The 22,496-nt window shown below is 36.7% G+C and overlaps 2 protein-coding genes across 6 annotated transcripts; one reads left to right on the forward strand and one right to left on the reverse strand.

Moving 5' to 3' along the window:
- The first annotated feature begins 1,795 nt into the window (after positions 1–1,795).
- Positions 1,796–15,616, forward strand: LOC115446143 (acid phosphatase type 7). 4 transcript variants are annotated; one of them, XM_030172703.2, is made up of 10 exons: positions 1,796–2,187; positions 5,385–5,579; positions 5,871–5,992; positions 6,427–6,611; positions 7,192–7,392; positions 7,926–8,038; positions 8,410–8,548; positions 10,083–10,144; positions 10,797–10,888; positions 15,524–15,616. In XM_030172703.2, the coding sequence occupies exons 1-10, from the start codon at positions 2,064–2,066 to the stop codon at positions 15,602–15,604; spliced, it is 1,314 nt and encodes a 437-aa protein (XP_030028563.2). In that variant the 5' UTR covers positions 1,796–2,063; the 3' UTR covers positions 15,605–15,616. The 4 variants fall into 4 exon arrangements, with proteins under 4 accessions (XP_030028563.2, XP_030028559.2, XP_037293360.1 ...); XM_030172699.2 differs by lacking the exons at positions 10,083–10,144; positions 10,797–10,888 and adding exons at positions 12,120–12,181; positions 12,605–12,696; XM_037437463.1 differs by lacking the exons at positions 10,083–10,144; positions 10,797–10,888 and adding exons at positions 12,120–12,181; positions 12,605–12,704 and having other exon boundaries at positions 15,524–15,548.
- Positions 15,617–15,740: 124 nt separating this feature from the next.
- Positions 15,741–22,162, reverse strand: LOC115446145 (terminal uridylyltransferase 4). 2 transcript variants are annotated; one of them, XM_030172705.2, is made up of 3 exons: positions 22,062–22,162; positions 17,622–17,810; positions 15,741–17,343 (listed from the first exon to the last, which is right to left on the reverse strand). In XM_030172705.2, the coding sequence occupies exons 1-3, from the start codon at positions 22,102–22,104 to the stop codon at positions 16,943–16,945; spliced, it is 633 nt and encodes a 210-aa protein (XP_030028565.2). In that variant the 5' UTR covers positions 22,105–22,162; the 3' UTR covers positions 15,741–16,942. The 2 variants fall into 2 exon arrangements, with proteins under 2 accessions (XP_030028565.2, XP_037293361.1); XM_037437464.1 differs by lacking the exon at positions 22,062–22,162 and adding an exon at positions 18,299–18,552.
- Between the last annotated feature and the right edge of the window lie 334 nt (positions 22,163–22,496).

Consider the following 22,496-nt stretch of genomic DNA (forward strand, 5'->3'; position numbering starts at 1 on the left):
TAAAGTAAAGAGAGTGCCAACAGTGTCTGAATCAAGTTCTACTTCAACCGTGTCATTGTACAGTTCAGATATTTTTTCAAGTGGAATTTTGCCACTAAGGAGTCTAGGAGAGATCAGTGGGGAACCAGCTGTTATGAAAGAGACTAAAAGCGATGGTGAAACTAGTTTTGATCTGTTGAATAAGTAAAACTTAAAGGAGATCTAAATTATAATGTTTATAATAAGTAGGATAAAGTTGTTATAAGTTGCTGTCTCGTATCATATACTATTGAAGATTCTGTTAACAGTATATGTAGACCAAATGTTGCAGTTAGTGAATGGCTTGCTGTTTGCACCTGTTAGGTACAGAAATGTGAAGTGCCTTAATATTATGTTTGAATATGAGTATAGCGCCCATGTTCACACCTAGAGTACAAAGTTTATAATATATGCTATGTTTGTTAGGTTTTATGTGTAATTAGTTGTATAATGCCATTATATTTTGTTTAGGTAAAGGTTTTTTTATTATGACTGAAATAAAATGTTGTTTCTGTGAAGTATTATTTTATATTCTTTATTTTCTTTATATTCCTTAATTTTTGCTTTTCACAGCTTCTGATAAAACAAAAACTTTGCAACACGCAACCTACTATAATTATAATTGAGGCTAGACTAAATACTCTCAACCCTTAATGTATATTGTATAATAGATACGTATTATAAAAAATATATTTGGTATATGTAAATAAAAATATATTTGGTATGCTTTGTTAATGAAAAATAGAACTGCGCTGGACATAATAATAATCATAAAAAAAAATCATAGCAATAAATAAGTAGTACCTACCCAATCTACGAAAAATTGCTTTTTTAACTTACTTGTTAGTTTTCACAAATAAAGGCAATAAAACACATTTTTCACTTTTAGGCACAAATATATTGCTGGACTCATAAGAACATAGCACTTAAATTAATATTTTATTTTGCAACTTTGAAATTCATACTCTTCTCTTCCATGATTTATTTGAATTTTGAAAAAAGTACTACACAACGCTAAGATGTTTTATTACATAGATACGTTGTCCGAGCTCAATACTGGCAAGACGAAAGTAAGGCAATTCCCCGACGTTCACTTAGTCAACCTCGAACCACTGTCGCGGCTAGTCGGCTTACTACCTATTTGTATTCTATTAATTAAATGCCTTCCTGTGTTTTAGACGATGTACAAATTATACAGCAACTATAAAAGAAAATAAACGTTTCATTTCATGTGTAATTATACACTATTTAACTTATCCATAAACCGCATGTTTTATTCGACTGTCATGGCGACGGCGGTCGACGCTCGCGCCAGATTGTGGAGCTGCTAGGGAAGATGGGTAATGACTGTCTCAGGCTTTATAAACCTACTATTTCTGTTTTATAAGGAGGTGGGGTAGGGAATTTCCGTAGCGTAATAGAGTTAGAGAGTTGCTTTACGCCCCTAATTACACTTTTAGTTGGGCGGTAAAATGCGTTAAAATTTTTAAATTGTTTAATCTTTCATTGCATGCTCCGCGGATTGGGGGTTAGAGACGTGGATCCTATTAGTTTTTTTTTTTGCTATAACACGGTAGCAAGAATTCGTGTATGTAATTATAATAAAAGCCGATCCAAAATGGAAACATAATGTGCTACTTCTGAAAAGTATTCTTTTTAGGTGGTAAAATAAAGAGTCTTTTTTTATCGTAAACTTTTTTTTGGGAGACTTTACAAACCTATATTATTAACTTGGCGGTTTCCTCACGAAACTTGGGGGTATTACAAAAATGACGATAGGGCGACACTGGTACTGACTTGTGTTTGTCGATTAGAATATAATAATATTATATTGAATTGACGATTTTTGCGAGCGAAGGCCAACTAGCTGTGGTCGTGCGTGTTTATAAACTTTAAGAAAACAAAGGCAATTTATTAGTCATAACCGAGGAATAGGATAGAGTAGACTCTACACTGTAGACTGTAGTACAGCTGAAATAGTTAAAAACTAACTTGCTTAATTGGTATTCTGAGATTTTAGTTTTACAAGGTGCGACAAAATAAAAATGAGAAGATTAATAATACTATTGTTTCTCCATGTTTGCACTGCTTGGTTCCCAAATGAGCGTTCTGCACCTAAATATACGTGTACATATTGCCAGCCCGAACAGATACACATAGCATTTGGTGGTGAGTACATATTTTGATTATTTTTATTTCGGTGAAAAGAAGGTAATGCTTAATGATATTCGAGTTAGTTATTAGTAAGAAAAGTTATGGAGCGAAGCAATCAAACAAAGCATAAAATTTATAAATTTTCTTTTCAATTTTCTTATTTCTAATTATTTTTGTAGAAGAATGGTAAGTATTATGTCTAAAATTTAGTTACTTACATCAATGTAACAATACGAACCAATAACAATAATTTGAAAATGTCAGCACATTGTTAGATAATTACAAATTGTGACTTAGATTAAAGCCGTTCAAACCATTACATTATGTATTTGTTACACCATAAACTATATTATTGTTTAACTAAAATATTCTCCAGACAATGTTGTTTATAGTATGGTGATCACCCACTATCAAATAATTTCCTTGTGACAAGCCTTTACCTTAGAAAAATATGTGAGAATTTTATTATAATATTTTAAAGAAATCTAATCTAAAATGTGAACCTCATACAAAAATAAAAATTAGATTAAAAATATCTATTATAACTTAACAAGGAACTTATATGTTTCCATAATTTTCCCATATTATTAACTTAATGTCACTTTAATTATGTTCAAATTAATACATTACGCACCATAACAAATTCATTGTTTAAATACACATAGTTGTAGATATTCAAATAAAATATCCTTCCACATTGTATGTCCTCTAAATACCCTTACATATTTAGCTGTGCGTAACTACTGTTGGAGTAAAATATAGTTTATATGTTATCATATTTTGTTATTGTTATTTGTCCTTTATGTCTTGGGTGCAGATTGTAGGTATCTTATGCAGTTTTAAGGAATATATAGAGTAATTTATACCAAGTATTTTAATACAAAAATGTTAGCATTCAATAATCAAAGTTTCTGTTCTTTTTATATATTAAAGGCACACTGTACTTGCAGAAGTTGACTTCTGCAAGCCAATTTTACTGTGTGAACAATCATGACAAGTGGCAGCTTGTCAAGTAGGCATATTGCAACACTTTTAGCTGCGAGACTTATGAGTTGATTGTGTTTAGAATTATTGAATTATTGCAGCTAGTGCAAATGCATGTCAATGTTTGGATATTTGATACAAAGTTTCTTCTTCAGATTAAAACAGATTTGGATGAAACTTGGCTAAAACATATACTGCATCAACACATATGTTTTTAAACTTGTAATTTAATCCTATAGGAAATAATGGAGTTATTAAATAGGATATTTTTCGACATATGTGCTAAACAGCTTGACACAAGCGAAACCATGAGCAACATCTAATAATGTATAATTTCTAAATACAATATGAATATTCTTATCAATCTGTTACAATATGGCATGATTACTTTAATTATTCCATTTTGTATTTAAAGTGGACAAACAATGATACAGCTAGAATGAATGTTGTATGTAAGGTCACTGACCTGTGCAAAGTGCTCAAATAGGTAAATAGCATGATCCCAATAACATGTTGATTAATATTCATACATAAACAATTATTTTGCTAGTAATACAGATGGGTGAAGTTTTGTGTAGTGTAATCATTATATTATTACTTACTCATCACAATTGACCTCCTTTTTTAGTAATAAGAGCAATGGAATGAGACAAAACAAATGATAAAGTGTCATAGATGTGTGGAATAAAAAATATATATTTGTCTCCATTGAGGGGGAAAGAAATAAATAAAAAAGAAACAGTAAATAAGAATGTTATATGTTGTTTGTACCATAATGACAATTGGGATGGTCATGAATTAATACTCTATACCATTTACCATCAAATGCAATGGAGTCACTATTGTGCATTTATAAAAAAAAACATCATGAGACTCACAGAGTTGAATCCACATAATATGATTACATATTTTGTTATACACTGGTGATTAACCCTGTGAGTAAGATATAGTCATTTTGATATTGGGTTCATAAATGAAACCACATACTCATTGTTACCTGTGCCAACATTTTGCCGAAGACTATCTTCAAGTAACAAATATTTTTACCAAAAATTGCCAGTTTTACTTTTCAAATTTTTTCATCAAACTTTAGTTTAATGCAAACATAGGGTATGCGTCTCTGCATTTCTGATTGAAAGTTTGCTATTGCTGCTGCAATGATTATTGGAGTAGTAGTAGTGGCGTTAGGGCGAGTAAAATAAAGAATATTTTATGCAGTTTGAGTAACTTATTGTCAAGTACTATTTTCATAAAGATAAGCATGTTGTTTCATTTAGTTATATTATGTTTCGTCTTTGCATCTCCCAAAGCTTGACTAGTAGATAATGCCGTCAGCGTTAAGTGAGCATTTATACATTTTTGTAAAAAATGTGAAATAAAAAAATAATTCATTATATTCAGTAGTGATTATAATATGCTCCAGGTTATAATTTTGCTGTTAAATCAAGCATCCCAGATTACCGAGGTTAATGTTTGGTTCACATTTATCAATTTGTTTGGTGACGCAATTTTCCGGTGTTTGTTATGTCGTGCTGTGTATAGCTCTTGACCGCGAATTATCGCGCACTAGAAACAGTGTTTCAAATTAAATATACTAATTATGAAATAGCGTGGCTTTTGATAATATGGAAGAAAAGGTACACTCAAAAAATATAATCACAATAAATATACTATTAAAGCTATCACAAGACAAATATTTTTTGTTTATAGAACTAGATGATAAACTCGACCGTGTTGCTTGATTTGTCTTTGGAGTTCAAAAAGTACAACACACATAAAATATTAAATCTAATAATTATGCTTGCTACAATGTCTTTCCAACCGAAACTCAACAATAAACACTATTACACCCCTGCTTGGTAGCAGAAGCAGACAACACAGTTACAGACTTACCCAGATGGACTGGATCTACTGGTGGTATATCTTTCATATGTGAGAGTCCAACTGGGTAGATACCACCGCAACATCTATTTCCGCCGCTAAGCAGCAGTGTGTAGTCACTATAGTGTTCCGGTTTGACGAACATTGTAGCCAGTGTAAAAGGTGTTAGATGGTGTTTCTACTGTTTATGGAGTGTCGTATCGCTCACCATCAGGCAGCGGCGAAGCTCGTCTCATTATTCAGGGCAATAAAAAAAACTCACAACACATATGTGGATACCTCAGATCAGATAGTCAACGAAAAAAAAACATTAATTGAAAATAATGTAACCAATTCTTATTTTGTAGAAAAAACCAATGACATAGTGGTAACATGGTCGACGTTCAACGACACGCAGGAGTCCCGGGTTCAATATGGCCAGGGCATTATGGACAAGGAGGCGGTCGGCTCGGCCAAGCTCTTTATCGACGGCGGTAAAGAACAACGCTCCCAGTGGATTCATAATGTGGTGCTGAAAGATCTCAAGTTTAACACTAAGTATGGTGAGTATTAAAGTTAAATAACAAGAGGGCCATAGTTTGGTTTCATGTTTTTTTAGGAAGGTTTCACTAATGATCTCGCCATAATCTTGAGATAATTATAGACCAAACTTATCTAGAAGTATATATTTCGGCACTTAGTTTTAGCCATGTGATTTGTAAATTTGGTCTACAATATATCCCTCCAATAAAAGGGTACATAACTCAGCACTTTCTCCTAAACATTAGTTTTCATTTATCCTCTCAGGAGCCTGTTCTACCGGTCTACTGTGACACTCAGTTGTTTGCTTTCAGTGTACCACGCGGGTTCAGTGTACGGCTGGTCTGAGATGTTCTCGTTCAAGACGCCGCCAGCTGGTGAGAACTGGGTGCTGCGCGCTGCCATCTACGGCGACATGGGCAGCGAGAATGCACACGTGAGTTTATTGTACTAGTTACTGCCCACAGCTTAGTTCTGTGATGCAGATCTATCTTTAAAGGATTTTAAAAGACAGCCGTCTAGCGTTAAAGATAGTAGGCGGCTAGTAAGGAGCAAGGGGAGCTAGTATATATTATATATGGGAAAGACCAGTAACCAATAGAAAAGAACAATTTTGGTAGGATAGCGTCACTATGTAACATACGTCGTTATTGGATACTAGCATGGCCTAATTTGTCGCCAAAGATTTTTTAAAATTAAAAGCAATTAATATTGCAAACATTATTCCATGGTAGAGCAGAGCGAGCTAAAAGATAGTGCATCTATTCATCTGGGTTATGATCTAGTAATATAATTAACATATCAGCTATGTGTTTCAAAACATCCCCATTTGTTATTTATTCAAGATGCTAACGCTTCCTATTCTCCCAGTCGCTGTCGTATCTGCAAGACGAGGCGCAGCGTGGCCACTTCGACGTGTTGCTGCACGTGGGCGACTTCGCGTACGACATGGACTCGGAGGAGGCTCGCGTGGGAGACCAGTTCATGCGCCAGATCCAGCCGCTCGCAGCCTCCCTGCCGTACATGACCTGCCCCGGCAACCACGAGGAGAAGTAGTTAGTAGCCACTGCTGGATTACAGCTGGATAGCGATCACCGTGCACAACGTGTTACATCCGCCACAATGTGTCCCGTGTGTGCGTTCTGAGATCAGCCTGTGTATTTCCGGTTTCTAACAGGCATAATTGTTACTGGCTATTATCATCTCTCGTCAGTTGACAATATTTGAGCCCTTACACACTTACTAACAGCACTTTACTATGACTGAATAAAAAACGCCGCACAGAGAGTTTCTTCATGAACTGCATAAGTAAAAGTCATAGTGGTTGCTCAAACATAAACGTCATAATTTTGGCAAATAACAGAATGTAACAATAACTTTGAGTGTTGTGACGGACTATAAAATATACTAGCTGTAAATAAAATTGTGTTTAGGCCTACGCGTATGATAGATTTCATCCTAATTAATGTGTTATTGTTTGCTTATATATAATGGTCGATAAGCTCGTCGTCATCACATCATAGACGAGACATCAAAGAACTTGGCAAAAAGACGGTACACGTCTGCCTATCCCTTCAGAGATAAAGGCGTGATGTGTGTGTTAATGGTTATAACAGGTACAACTCTTGCCAACAGCAACTTCAGTAACTACGCGAGTCGGTTCAGCATGCCGGGCCGCGACTCGAGCCTGTACTACAGCTTCGACCTCGGCCCCGTGCACTTCGTCTCCATCTCCACCGAGGTCTACTACTTCACCAAGTACGGCCTCAAGCTCATCTTCAACCAGTACGAGTGGCTCAAGAAAGATCTGGCTAAGGCTAGCCTGCCGGAGAACAGGTAGAACTGCATATATTTGATGTTGGTATTTGTACATACATACGGTGTTAGAACCCATGAAGTGTGTCGCGTTCCGGGAGCGTGTATGTCTGGTTTCAAACAGGCCGCCATAATTGAATTACTTCAGAACGAAAATAACAAACCATTATGGGAAGTTTTTCTCGATAAACACTCTCGTATTTAACGTTGTCATGATTTTTGATTATATAATAATAAAACAAAATCAACATTTTAAAATCAAATCCTAAAATATTGTGTCGCATTTAGCTTTCAATTATGACCTTAAATTTCAAAAGAACGTAGTTTGATTTTAAGTTAAAAGTCGTGATATTGTTTGCTTGTGCTAAGTCGATGAGTTCTATTTGAGCATCGGAGACGAAAAGTAGAGTCTAGTGAATTGTGGACCAAATATAGTGTTCTATTAAAAAATAAATATTGTAGTGCTAAATGTAAAAAAGCTGATTTCTTTTCAATATATCTGCTAACTTATGCAGTAACGTCTGTGTGCCATCTAACATGACGCCTGTTTCCAGAGCGAAGCGTCCGTGGATCGTGCTGTACGGCCACCGGCCGATGTACTGCAGCAACTCCAACGACATCGACTGCAGCTTCGAGTACACGCGCGTCGGACTCTTCGGCATCTTCGGTAACGCAATAACACTTCATTTTATACTACAAACAGTATTTACAGAGCAAAGTTAACACGTCCTGAGATTGATCTCGTACTATAGTTTTGTTTATTGTCTTCAATTTCATTTTCTTTTCAACGTGATATTTAAAACACGGTATAATTGACTTAACCTTTGCTCATGTGTGGTATTAACGGTTGGATCAGTAAAGGTCGTCAGTGCGCGTTTTTCGATGCTAAATTATTAACTCTTCATAAAACACATAATGCCCGACAAATGATCTAAATACTGCTCAATACCTAACAGCCCACTTATCCCAGCCCTTTTATAACAATTATAATATATTGTTTTAAACCTCTTCGGCACCGTATATCACGTACTTGTGCAGGCGGTCTGGAGCCGCTGCTGGCCGCGTACGGCGTGGACGTGGTGATCTGGGCTCACGAACACTCGTACGAACGCACGTGGCCGCTCTACGACAACCAGGTCTACAACGGCTCCGTGGAACAGCCCTACGTCAACCCTGGGTGAGACCGCATTTATTACTGATTAATCAGCTCTGGAAAATATGTCAACAAGAAGCAATGCATGCAAACCCATAATCGATTAAATCCGATTATCAATTATCGGTTTTGATTTGATTTTAATCGATAAATGGTGTATCAATTATCGATTTTGATTCGATTGTATATTATAATCGGAATTTATCGATTATCACTTATCGTTTTAAAACGATATATGATAAAATAAATATCGATAAATATACATACTGATACATGATAAAAAGTTAATTTTATATATTTGAACAAGTAAAAAGTCCCTGGAACTAATTCAATTTAAAAATGCTTGCACTAACTGGAAGCTATATACTTACTTATTATACAGTTATATTTCGGGAACCAGTTTTGCGTGCGTTTTCCAGGAATCAAAGAGTGCTTTTAAAAATGTGCTATTTTTTACCTCATAGAAATAATGTCGTAAACTGTTTTGAAACAATAATATGTTTCCAATAAACACGCGTTTATTAGATTATCGACTATTATCTTTCGTCGTAAATACAAATATAACATGAAATTTGATTTTATTGTTTTTAATAATGCACTAAATTAATGGTACTACGTTAATAATAATGTACATGTTGACATATGCTTTACGTATGAGTGGAACTAATGCAAGAAATTTAAAAATTTCATAAAGTCAACATATTTCATTCGTATTTATTTTGGTGTGTGTGCTTTTGGTGTTAAAACTGTGTCAAAATTGCTGAAGGTAAACCGTCATACAATTTATCATATTTATCTATAGCTTTATTAATCAAACAGCTTCTACTAATATTGCTTTCAATAACAACGTTGCATGCAGTTTGGGTCCAATACATGAAATGTGAACGTGTGTGTGTGAACACTCCCCTCTCTTTTCTAAATACCTATTCTCCTTTAATATCAGCAGTAGTTTCATATGTCTCCGGTGCTACCGGTAAAAATCAGTCAAGGCCACTTCAAGTGGACTGCCTCGGTGTCGTAGTTGTATTGTGCGATATACGGCATCGCTCTGAGGGCCCGGGTTCAAATCCCGGGCTGGATAAAGTGAAATCGGGTTTTTCTGCTCAGTATCGGGTGAGAATTTGGCGAGACTCGGCCCCTATCACGTCTTGGGACGAGACTTACTTGGCGACAAATGGGGCGGGCCCGATTGCACCACTGCCCCTACCCCTTCGGAGATAAATGCAAGATGTGTGTTTGTTTCAAACTTATGTAAGTTATTGGCCCAAACTCGCATTTTCATAAATTTAATAAATTTACTAATTACTAAAAGCTTTTACTAAACAATTGACGCACAAAGGTTTTAATTTTTTAAACGACAACTATTAATTTAAAGTTAAATTAATACGTGTTGTTCGCGAAACTGAAGCCTCGTGTACTTTTATTTCGTAACGTCAAATCTTAATGACGTCGCTTGCCTTGTCTCGCCACACAAACCAAATCGTTATTTAGAGCCTCGTGTTGTGCGTCAATTGTAGCTTAGATGAGTTATCATTGTATGTGTGTTTGTGTGTTGCAGGGCGCCGGTACATTTGATCACCGGGTCCGCCGGCTGCAAGGAGGGCGTGGACCCCTTCGAGAGTAAGTAACTCGGGTCGCGAGTTTGATTCTATCTGGCATTGATTTTATATGGGGCGCTGCAAAGTGGCCAAACTGCACTTAAAAGGTAATTCTCATCCAAGTTGATAAGAAAAATCTGCCACGCCTGAGCTATTATCGTATACAAATTTATAGACAGTTACTCAAGACAATAGACGGATACTCGCATATTCAACAATAAAATGAATCGTATAAATAGTCGCAGTTGACGTGAAAGTTGCTCGAGCGATTCTTGTACGGCAAGCGAATTTTCAGTTCTCGCCTGCAGCTGAACAGTATATCTGGCGATCATCCTACTAGTGTTGTAAATGCGAAAGTTTGTGAGAATGGATGTAGTTATGTTTGTTCCTCTTTCACGACAAAACTAATGAACAGATTTGGATGAAACTTTATAGTAATATTGGTTATACATCAGAACAACATATAGATTACAGTTTATAATGATTTTGTGTAATTTGGTCATAATATAACGACACATATCAAGTAAGTCGGAAAAAAATATCCTGGCAAACTCCTTCACGCAGCGAAGCAGCGATAAATGCTAGTTGTTAGTAATTATTATTGTGCTGGATTCTCGCGTCTAAAAATTTGTTCCGTGTAAATGATGGTTTTATCATGTCGGTGTGTGTTGCAGGGTCACACTACGCGTGGTCCGCGTTCCGTTCCAGCGACTACGGGTACACGCGCTTCAAGGCCTACAACAAAACGCACGTGCACTTCGAACAGGTATGGACCTCCTCTCGATAGGTTTCATATGGTCTCATAGTACCATTATCTAAGTTGGCGACTTTAGATAATCGACCTATACTCGGTTAGGGTAGGTCCGCTACCCTGTATTTTGATTATCTAGATTACATGTTCTGATTGGTATATTCTCTGGATCGGATCGAAACCTAAGATAGATATTTTTTATTGCAATCGGCCGATAATCTGTCACTTAACAAGGAACGGATGCATTAAAAATGTAAATGCCAAGTTTGTGAAATGATAATTTAAAAGTAAAAGATACAGGGATTTATAATTCAGATCTACATATTAATTACTTAGTAGGTTTTGTGTCCATAAATTAATGTAGTATTTGTGAAAATTTTAACTCGTTAGGGCTTTGTGATTTAGATATATCCCTACATATTCTCTTTTTTTGTTATTTTAATTTGTTTTGTTGTTGTGTTGCAGGTGAGCGTGGATCTGAAAGCGAAAGTGATCGACTCGTTCTGGATCGTGAAGGACAAACACAAAGCGTACGATGTGTAACCATCGCATCTAGAACGAATGTTATATACACATCGCAGGAGTAACGTTATTGACAAAGCAATTGTGATATTATTATTGTCTCAAAATTTTCCCAATTGTAATTTTAGATTTTAGTCAATTTATAATACATATCAAACTTGGAGGTATACGTATTAGAATACGATAATAATATGTATTCGCGAAAAATATTTTTTGTTGCAATATATTTTGTAAAGTTCTTAGAATAAAAGTAGTAGATAATTAATTGGTGTTTGTTTTTATCCTTTACCGAACGTGTTTGTGTAGCGAATACCGCAATTTTTTGCAGGGGGAATAAAAATATTATTGAAACTTGTCTCAAGGTATTCACCGACCTAGATATAATAGCTGTATATGTAACAGCGGGCGAATATATATTTTAACAATATATCATTTGAGTATTCTAAAGTCTATTAGCAAGTCAAAACGATAAAAAAAATACAAGAAAACAATTTCAAATGTATTTAAAGTTAAAAGCACACGTTCGATTACCGTTCATTCATTCATTCATGTTCACCGTTCATTTGTGTCACGAGTCATCCAATCTGCTTTTTCTTTTCTATTTCCCCCTTTCCAAGACAAGGGATATTTTTATTTCTTTGCGGTCTCTGTTAGCATTACAGCAGTCCAATACTAATGCGAATACGTAGTTTATGGTGCAGTCGCATTTGTGGTGTTGTTCCAGAGCGCCAGTCCACATAGTGACGGGGTCGGCGGGGTGCAAGGAAGGGAGGGACCATTTTAGACGTGAGTCGATTGTCTAAATAAAAATCTATTGCCACATGCATTTATTGTTAACTTGAGAACAGCTCCATTGGCTAACTATTTTTTTGTTGTGTTCCTTATTATTATCACAAGGTTCGTATCAAAGAATAATTTTGAACAATCTACGGAAAACGTTGACAGTATGTGTGATATTTTTCCATGGAAATATTTTTTGTATTCGCTATGTCCGAAATCACTTATTGAATGAAAATGTTTGTGACAGTTTAGTTAGTTCCAGCTTGAATTATATGATAATTTAAAAAAATAACACAAGATAAGATAGGTGGCGCTGTTGTCGCGACCTAAAATAGGAAATGTAGTTTACATAAAATACATTCTGTGGCAGGACAAAGCTCGCCAGTGTGTAACCTGCCTATATACCATAAAAAAATGATTGATTTCCAGACACTCCGTTCAAATGGTCCGCGTATCGGTCGCAGGACTTCGGCTACACTAAGTTCAAGGCGTACAACAATACGCATATCAATATTGAACAAGTAAGTATGTAGGTATCTACTACAAGCCACAACCGTCGCGTCCCTACTAAATCCTTATGGACTAATCAGAAAAAAATATGACATCCTTACATATGGAATTATTATTCATATCTACATAAGCAATACTGACAGATGGTTCGTTAGGTGGTAAGCACATCCCTTGCACATTAAAAGTATCTGCTGGTAGTCGTTCCCTAGGCTTCACTCGTCAATAGCTGAAGTGAAATCATTTTGCCCTAGAATAAAGCCAACACCACCAACATTAAATCAAAGTACTGAATTTATTGGTTATGTTTCGCAACGCTCAGTATACTGAGAGTATACAGTGACCAATAAAGCACTCTCAAAGTATTAGGACTTTATTTTTAAAACAGATTGATCATCTCGTATTATTGTTGTTTAAAAAATCTTGGATAAGATGGATTTCAGGATGCTAGTCAGTCCGTATTAGAGTGTTATAAGTATATGACAGTGTGTGGATACAGATAGAGGCACGAGTCGTGAGCACACTTGTGATTGGTTGGTTTGATATCCAAGTCGTCGAGATTTCACGTGATTGGTCGAAAGTGGATGCTCGTTGTCTATTGGCTGTCTCTTGCCACTCGGCTACTGAACATTTTGTCCTGTTTGTCCATCCGCTCGCTCGCCCAAGAGTCCATATGTGCTCATGACTTGTGCCTTTTACTGTACCTACCTATTTAGATTTATGTCCGCGACATTTGGCTAATCTGCCAGATATCTCTATTCGAGACCTGTGAAGACAAAAGATATAACATATCTGATAACTTCGAATAAGTACTGTTACAACGCAGCACATGCCAAGCAAAGCCAGCCATGCAGCCACGTGTTAAGCCAAGCCAAAGCCAAAGCCAAGCCAAGCCAAGCCAAGCCAAGCCAAGCCAAGCCAAGCCAAAGCCAAAGCCAAAGCCACAGCCAAAGCTAAAGCTATGCCACGGAGGTTGAATGCCGCAACTTCCACTCGAGCCAGCCAGCAGTATCAATATTGCCTATGGTTCGCCGTTGATTGTTCGTGACATGACATCCAACTGTTAAATGACGGGTATAAAAACCCAAGGCATTCATTTCAATGGACATTCAATTGTGTGCACTAGTATAAGGCGAAACGCTGTCCGACTAATAAAACATAATCTCTGAAGTAATTTGTATTTATATTTCTCCCTTCTGTTTTACTCAGAAGTGGTATATGAACAGTAATCGCCCTAAGGAAACTGGCAATGGCGTTCGCCCGCCTGGCTAGAGGGAGCAAGAACAATACAATACCAGCGAAAATGAAGATTATCCGCAACCAAAAGCAAAAGAATTGCTCAAATATTTGTTAGAAAATGAAGTCAAAAAGGCGCTATACGAACTCGATCAAGAGACCTTACCACTCAATCTGACTCATTCATTTCAAAGGCCACCGTGCGGCGTCACTTATTTCTGAATTTGATTCTGATGAGGAAGATTGCACGGTATCTACGTGGTTAAAAAAATTACTAATTAAGGGGACGTACACGGCTAGAATGACAAAATAAAAGCCTTTTATCCGCAAGACAAACTCCGCGGCCAAACCCTTATGATGGCAAGTAAAGAAACCTAACCAACCGGTACCTCGATGATAAAAGTCCAGTCCATGTGGTCAGAAACAACGAAAGAAATTTTTGCACAACGCCGCGTCTCTACGTACTGCGAGGTATTTCCTACTCGTTACCTGCTACTTTACTCCGAGGAAGTGAGGGCTACATGAAGATTGTCAACACTGGGGATAAGAAGATCAATTTTGAAGTCAGCGATATTATGATGCGAGCTGAAAAGTGTGACGAGTCATTAGCCAAGCCAGGTATGTCAAGCCAAGCCATTGTCTAACGTTTAACCACTAGTGTTTTTAATTTGCGTGTCTGAATCAACTCGGTCTAAGCACGATAAGGCTAGTGCGCGTATTGATAAGAGTAGTGCTAAAATTAAATTATTGTGAAACGTCGCAAAAGCTATCGTATTCATTGAAATCGTGATCTTGTATTAGGCAAGCGCCTTCAAGTAGCAGTGCCAAAATTAATATAAAGCTATAAGACTTGTAATCGAGCCCCTATTTTATAACTAAATTTGTCGGCAAAGACAGATACAAGATCGGAGGCATAAAAGGTTTAGACGGTATAAAATCTTTACAGGTCTAGTTTCTGCAAACTCTGCAACCATATTACGCGCAGCTCTTGTATCTGACAGTGCCAACAGCTCTGACGACCTACAAGACACTGAAAATTTGATTGATTTCTAGAAAGCTAATCGTGTTCTTGTGTCCCATTGCGGGAGCAATTGTTACAGGATGGCCGACTGTTACAACGCAGCACATGCCAAGCAAAGCCAGCCATGCAGCCACGTGTTAAGCCAAGCCAAAGCCAAAGCCAAGCCAAGCCAAAGCCAAAGCCAAGCCAAGCCAAGCCAAGCCAAGCCAAGCCAAGCCAAGCCAAGCCAAGCCAAAGCCAAAGCCAAAGCCACAGCCAAAGCTAAAGCTATGCCACGGAGGTTGAATGCCGCAACTTCCACTCGAGCCAGCCAGCAGTATCAATATTGCCTATGGTTCGCCGTTGATTGTTCGTGACATGACATCCAACTGTTAAATGACGGGTATAAAAACCCAAGGCATTAATTTCAATGGACATTCAATTGTGTGCACTAGTATAAGGCGAAACGCTGTCCGACTAATAAAACATAATCTCTGAAGTAATTTGTATTTATATTTCTCCCTTCTGTTTTACATTGGAGATTTATCAGCTACTGGTGAAATCGGCCCATAGTCTACATATTTTATAAAGTTTGCTTGTTTCAGGTGTCTGTAGATCTGAACGGAGACGTAATCGACTCGTTCTGGCTCATCAAATACAAGAATAATACATTTGCTGCATTATAATGTTTTATTGTATTTGGTTTTTTATTTGATAACCAGCGGCGTGGGCTGTGAGTTGTCTATTAATTAATGAATTAGTTCAGTACTAACCGTTTGAATAATCGCTTCATAAGTCATAGTTAAACATTATACAACTATAGTCCTGCTTAACCTTTTAATAAAACCAGTCCTATATTTTTGACACTTTGTATACACTATAAATACAGTATATAGGCGGACTTAATTACATAAGTATTCTCTCCCAATCTCCTTGTATTATACAATCCCACTGCTGGACATAGGACTCTATTACTAACAGGACTTAGTCCATCACGCTCGCCTAATGCAGTTTCGCAAATTTCTCATAGCTTCGAAATACTTATAGATATGAATTCTCACGTATATTTCCCCATGATGTAACGAGGCGTTCCTGGGCTGGTTGCTTTCTCTTTGCCATCCGATATTCAAATGTTCTGCAATGTTACCTACCTTAACCCAGGGCTCAATAATAGTCGCAATTATGTTTTTTGGAGAATAAACTTATTATTGGCTGACTGAAGAACTAGTTAAACATCTATCTTCTCTGTCCAGGCTGGAGTCCCAGGACTTGTCTATTGCCATATTTTCCTCCAAGTTCAGAAGATAAGAGAGTATACATTTCGTAGTATGTATGTAATTTTCCAATACTTTTTAGTTTAAATACAAACATGACAAAAGTGTTAATGTAAGGAAACTGAAATACTAAGCGCATTGGTTATAGAATATCTTGACAAGTGAAAATTATTCGATATCAACTATTTTTCTCCTGGTGTCTCATACAGTCTTCCAGTGAACCAATTACACCGCCCCCCCAAAATATTGTTTTTCTGCCAGTTTCTTCCCTTTTCTCGGGCACCAACATGGCAGTTAGAAATTCCTCGCTGCTGAGTTCTTTATACATCCTCGCCGCAGCTCTCACGTGCCTTATCAACCGCAGAGCGGACCGCTGCACGTCGGAAGGTCTCGCTACATTCTCACTGTGTCTGAGATTATCCTGTATATTTAAATATCCGAACGGAAATGGCTTCGCATAACCGTTTGCAACATTACGTTTGTACATACCAAAATTGGTCACTTTATCAAAATCTGCTATTTTTATGGGATAACCGACATAAGGAGATATGACGGTGTTTCTAAAATCGAAGTCGCTGTAATATGTAAAGAACCCGCCGAGCAGCTCGTACAGGGTCTCCTTATTATCCGTGTGGTACTCTATCGGCAGAAAGGCAGTGTTCCAATGCTCTACTTCGTAAGGAGTCGCGTTCTGCTGAAGCGCGGCAACGGACGGCACGATGTTCTTTTGTTGTAAATAAAATACGGCCATCAACACCACCGCGTAGCTCGGCAGCGTGAGTTTCCCGTTGGCTGGTCGTGCACCGTGCCCCAATATTTAAGGATCCTAGCTAAATCTAAACCTCGTTGGTCTAAATGCAGAAGATGAGACAACACTCGGCTGCTGTTGACAGCGAAGGGGCCAGAGACGCTAATGTCCACAGAGATGTTAGCGGGGATATGTTTACAAGTCAGCAGTGGAACGCGTACCGACTGCTTTAATACGAAATGTTCGAACAGATCCGGGTGGTTTTTCAAGATGGCCAGCGCCTCGGTCAGTAGAGCCTGTGGATCGCCTTTGTCGTCGCCCGGTATGTCCACAAAACAATCTACGTCGCTCGACTTCAGCGCGAGAAGAGTTATCGTCGACCCAAATCTCAATACTTTGCAACCTGAAAGGAAAAGGATTCCATTGACTGTGAGCGCCAAACAATGAACTATAATCTATCGAAAGCAGTGCGGCCTACCGCCTTATGTGTGAATATGAGTATTGAACATGTTAGTAACAAAACTTGGGTGCGTCCCACTACGCTACACAGCATTTGAGTTCCGAAACATTACTATAGTGTTTATTATTATACGCTGGGGTCTGGTCCCGCATCCTTGGTTTTTGATCTCACACCTGGACACGAGAGGTGTGTGGACCACAGTGTAAAATATTGTATTTTACCGGGCCAGTGGTGCTGGAACAAGCGCTCCAAGTCCCTGGGGACCTGCGAGATGTTGCCGAGCCGCTCATCGGAGAGTCTGATGTGGCTCAGCACCGTCGCCACTTGGTGTTCGAAGTTCCCGGTGAGGCACAGCCGGTCTGCATGCGTTTGATGCACCACGCACATTGAGCTCACCAACAATATTGCCCCTGAAACAGTTTATATTTACAAGTCAAAATTTAAACACCTACTAATGTTTTGCGATAATGTTTATGGAAGTTAAAGGAAGGTACTTATTAATTAAGCGATTCCACGGGTTATTTGTTTATTTAAAATCCATATAATATATCTATAATATACATATAATCATTACTCTGTAATCTATAGTTAATATTATAAAGCTAAAGAGTTTGTTCATTTGTTTGAACGCGCTGATCTTAGGAACTAACTACTTTACCGATTTTGATTTTTTTTACTAATAGGAATTATAGTGCACAAATGTGTGCGCAATACACAGGTGCACAATAGACTAATATATAATACTGGAAAAGGTGCACTCCCTGTTCCCTCACTCTCCTAGTCCGACGGACTGCAATCCGACATGGCCGGAAAATGATCAGGCGCAGGCCCTATTGGCTTTATGTGCTTTTCACCTAGCTGCGATCGAGTTTTTTTTTTAATGGGAATATCTAGTTACCTGCTATATTTTTTTAGCCGGGCCCGGAATTTGAAGCCAAGCACGGCATTTGTACACGTATCGCGTACGCATTACAACTACGCTGTCGAAGCACTCAATTCCTAATATTACTTATATGTATTATACAAGTATTAACAAGCTACAATCATAAATGTATTAATAAAATTTACTCTGGAGTGACAATAACAAGTTTCATAATCTGTCAGCTAATCAAACCGGCCGTCGTGCAAAATGGCGGCATGGTTGTTATTGGTTTCCCGTGCGCGACCGTTTTTGACATTTCATTAGCGCGAAATTTAAGTTTACATTTGAAAGGTGGTACAACTCTCCCATCTGGGCACGTGTTCCGGACTCCCCCCTAGTTTTTTCTTGTGTTTAAGGTACAAATATAAGTTAGAGTTTTTAATTAATCATCACTTAATTAGGTATACTTAATGTATTAGTTAATGAAATGAACTTAAAAGAAATGAACCTACTTAAATTAAAGTTTTATGAGGTTCATTGCAACATTTTAAACAAGATTCATTTAATGACTTAAACATTAATAGGTAATCACTAATTGTATGTACTTATCTAATTAGTTTTCTCTTAATATTTTGGCTAAGTCCTACCTTTATTTAGTGGTTTTTCCAATATCAATTTGTAATTAATAACATAGTAAACAATACGTACAAAAAATAACAATATAAAAAAATTAAAAAGAAACTCAAGACTGACATTTGATCTTTGAAATCACGTATATTATACACTCATGTGAAGCAAAAGCAATGTAGGTACCTCTTTAATTATTATATGCATTAGAAAAGCACTCTATGAATTTGATTCAATTTAATTTATTTTTCTTTTTAGAACATTAAGTAAAAGCTCGCTTAAAAATGTTTTTTACTAATAACTTTTTTACACGTAAATCTATGATCAAACTGAGAAAAGATTAATATTAAGTATTCGTCTTTAAAGTTTTATAGTCTATAATGTATTAATATTAGTCTATAGTCTTACTGAATATCAAACACCTGGGATATACCTCTGGATACCTACTTACTTAAAGGGAAAACGTTCTATCCTTTTTTAAGTATAAAAGTGCGCGCGCCGATTGTTAGATTTGGCAAGAATTATGTTCATATAAGGGAGTGCAAAAATATGTATATAATATGCACCTTGATGTGTTACAAATACTTATATAAAATACAACGGTCTTTCGACCACTCGATGACTAGTACTCATAATTTATAATATATATAAATTATTATTAATTACAAAATGTCAAATCACAAATAATACTTAATGCCGATCATTTATATAGATCTACGCCGATAATAAAATAAAAAGGGAACGCGTTTAGTAAAAATATTCACAAAATATATAATTTTAGCTACATAGCTGTACAAGTAAAGAGCTCTTTTTATCTATAGGTAGGGATATCAATGCTGTCCATCGATTAGAACGCCTGTGGGCCTACCATCATCTCTTATTCCGACTCAGTTCAGGACCTAAACTGAACTGGTTCGCTATTTCGTACCATGATGTCGTCAAACACTACCAATATACGTCACCGCCTAATCAAGTTCAATATTGAATCGGAATCTACTATCATTCGTTCTTTGTCGTACCATTATGTACAATGGAACCTAAACTGGGTCGGTTTTCTGTCAAAATAAGCGATTCAAAACAAGTTAGTATTTTTGTGCCTGGATTGGTCTTGTTTGTTATTAAACACAAAAAATGAGCAATATCAGTTTTAAAATGTAATAGTGTTGCAGCATGTGTGCTTCTAGAAAGTATAAGTGGCCACTTGTGACTTGCGTTCGGGCAAAAACACTCGAAAATTCTCTAGCTTAGGAAGTTTTGTTGTATCCCGTTGCGAATGATTTATTTTGGAATAAAATTTCCCATAATTTCTCCTATTGAGTATAATTAACTCTTCGACGAGACAACTCACTGTAAATTATAAAACAAACATAAACAATAACCGCGCAACTCGACACTGTTGTCAAAAGCGAGAGGTGCGTTTTAACTCGAAACAGAAATCTAAATTTAGTTTTATAATAATACAAACGATGAAATATTTTCACCTAAATCAAGGTATTAAATTAATTTTGTAGCGAGTTAATACCCGCCTTTCAATTAACTTATTAACAGCTCGTATATATTAGTCATTTTTAATTTTTTTGCTTTTAACAAAATAAACAGCAACTTATCGGGAAATAACTAACTAAGGTTTCGGAACGCAGAACTCGAAGTATTGAACAAGCGAAACACACTTATACAGTGCGTATAGGGCTATCCCTTTTTAATTTGTTATGTAGCGAACAGACCAGAGACAAATTTCATTCACTCATCCACCGAGTTCCGACTGAAATGGGATTGTGAGTTAATGACATGATGGTACGAAATAACCCGATTCAGTTTAGGAACCTATATTGAACTGAATCAATACTGAGTCGCTCGATAAAAGATGATGGTAGGCCCTCTGTAATTGCAAATAGACGGATATGCCCCCGTAGACGCAATGGGATCCCCTGACTCAGTGGCGGTCTTAAACAACGTGAGGTTCCGGGTGGCCGATCCTCGCGAGGCCTTTTTATTTAGTGCATCTCGTCAGTGCCGGTGTACTATTTTCTCCACCATGAACCTCGATCAACACCTTTTACTTACAACGACTAATTGAGACCATTATAGAGTCCAAACACGTTTTATCTGCTGTAAGTTGCTGAGGAGTTGATTATTCCTCAGACTACATGATATCCCCATGTCTTAGAAATACTACCGAAGTAATAGTATACTAAATTTCAAATCAATCGACCCTGTGAAATTAGGAAAGTAGCTAACGGTTTTCAAACGCCTTAATAGATCTTTCTAATTTAATTAAAACCCATCTCGATCATATCAGTTTTTGAACTTAAAAAAAAAACATATTAAATTCGGTCCATCCGTTTGGAAGCGATGCCTTGGAACACTGATACACATGTACAAAACTTAAACATATATCACCCCTCTTTTTCCGTCGGAGGTTAAAAATGAATCCACATAATCATTAATCAATTAGTGCACTAGATAATAGCTGTTATAGTTTATGTAAAATGCCAACCTACGACAGACTATTAGTTAAATTGCCTGTGAAAGGTTGCAAGAATTATACCGGCTCCAATACAATAGGTACATTAATACTTGTGTTAATCCAGAGGGAAGTGCTACCATGGTTACGCCAATGAATATTACAAAGGAGTCGACTTGTGCTTATCTCTATAACAGGTACCTACGTACAATCGTTTGGCAGTGTAGCAAAGTAAAAACTAACATTAAAAGTTCCTTATATGTAAGTATACTGTAACAGCACAGCACATGCCAACCAAAGCCAGGCATGCAGCCGTGTGTTAAGCCAAGCCACGAAGTTTGAATACTGCTACTTTCACTCGAGTCAGCCAGAAGTATCAATATAGCCTATTTCTCCGTTGATTTTTCGTGACATGACATCTAACTGTTAAATCTACGAATATAGGTAAATACCCGAGACATTTGTTTCAAGGGACATTCAATTGTGTGTACTAGCATAAGGCAAAACGTTGACCGTCTAATAAAATATAATAACTAAATTATTTACATTTATATTTCACCCTTCAGTTTTAATGCCTAAAATTGTAAGAATTTAATATAATGTTTGGTAAATGCGGAAAAAGTTTTCTACCGTTTGCAAACACAAAAATATCTGGATAAGTAATATTTGCCATTATTAACAAAATCAATTAAATAACAAGGTACTTACACACTGAATTTTCCATCACTTTATTTTTTACACACGCATCCATGAACTTAACGTGAAAACAACTGCGGACTTATATAAGAATGCTTTAAGGAACAACAAAACTCCAGCCGAAACTAGTAATAAATAGATAATAAATTATTTTTAATCTTGCCAGTGCAGTTAATGCCCCTTCCCGAGTAAGCGGCCTTGAGCAACTAGTTTTATACTTATTTATATATTGCTTATTGATTAACGAATAATTACTATAAAACAATATTTTTTGGATATTTTGAAAATTTTATATACTACAAAAATATTCCTTCTAATAATTGCGGTTGTCAATTAAAATTATTTAGGAGTAGACACGGACACGGAATCAACAATTTTAACAGCATTTTTATTATGTAATTAACGAAGCAATATCATCATTATATATTTTTGAAATAACCAAAGTAT

Source organism: Manduca sexta, chromosome 11 (genome assembly GCF_014839805.1).
Source record: "Manduca sexta isolate Smith_Timp_Sample1 chromosome 11, JHU_Msex_v1.0, whole genome shotgun sequence".
NCBI classification, from domain to species: domain Eukaryota; kingdom Metazoa; phylum Arthropoda; class Insecta; order Lepidoptera; family Sphingidae; genus Manduca; species Manduca sexta.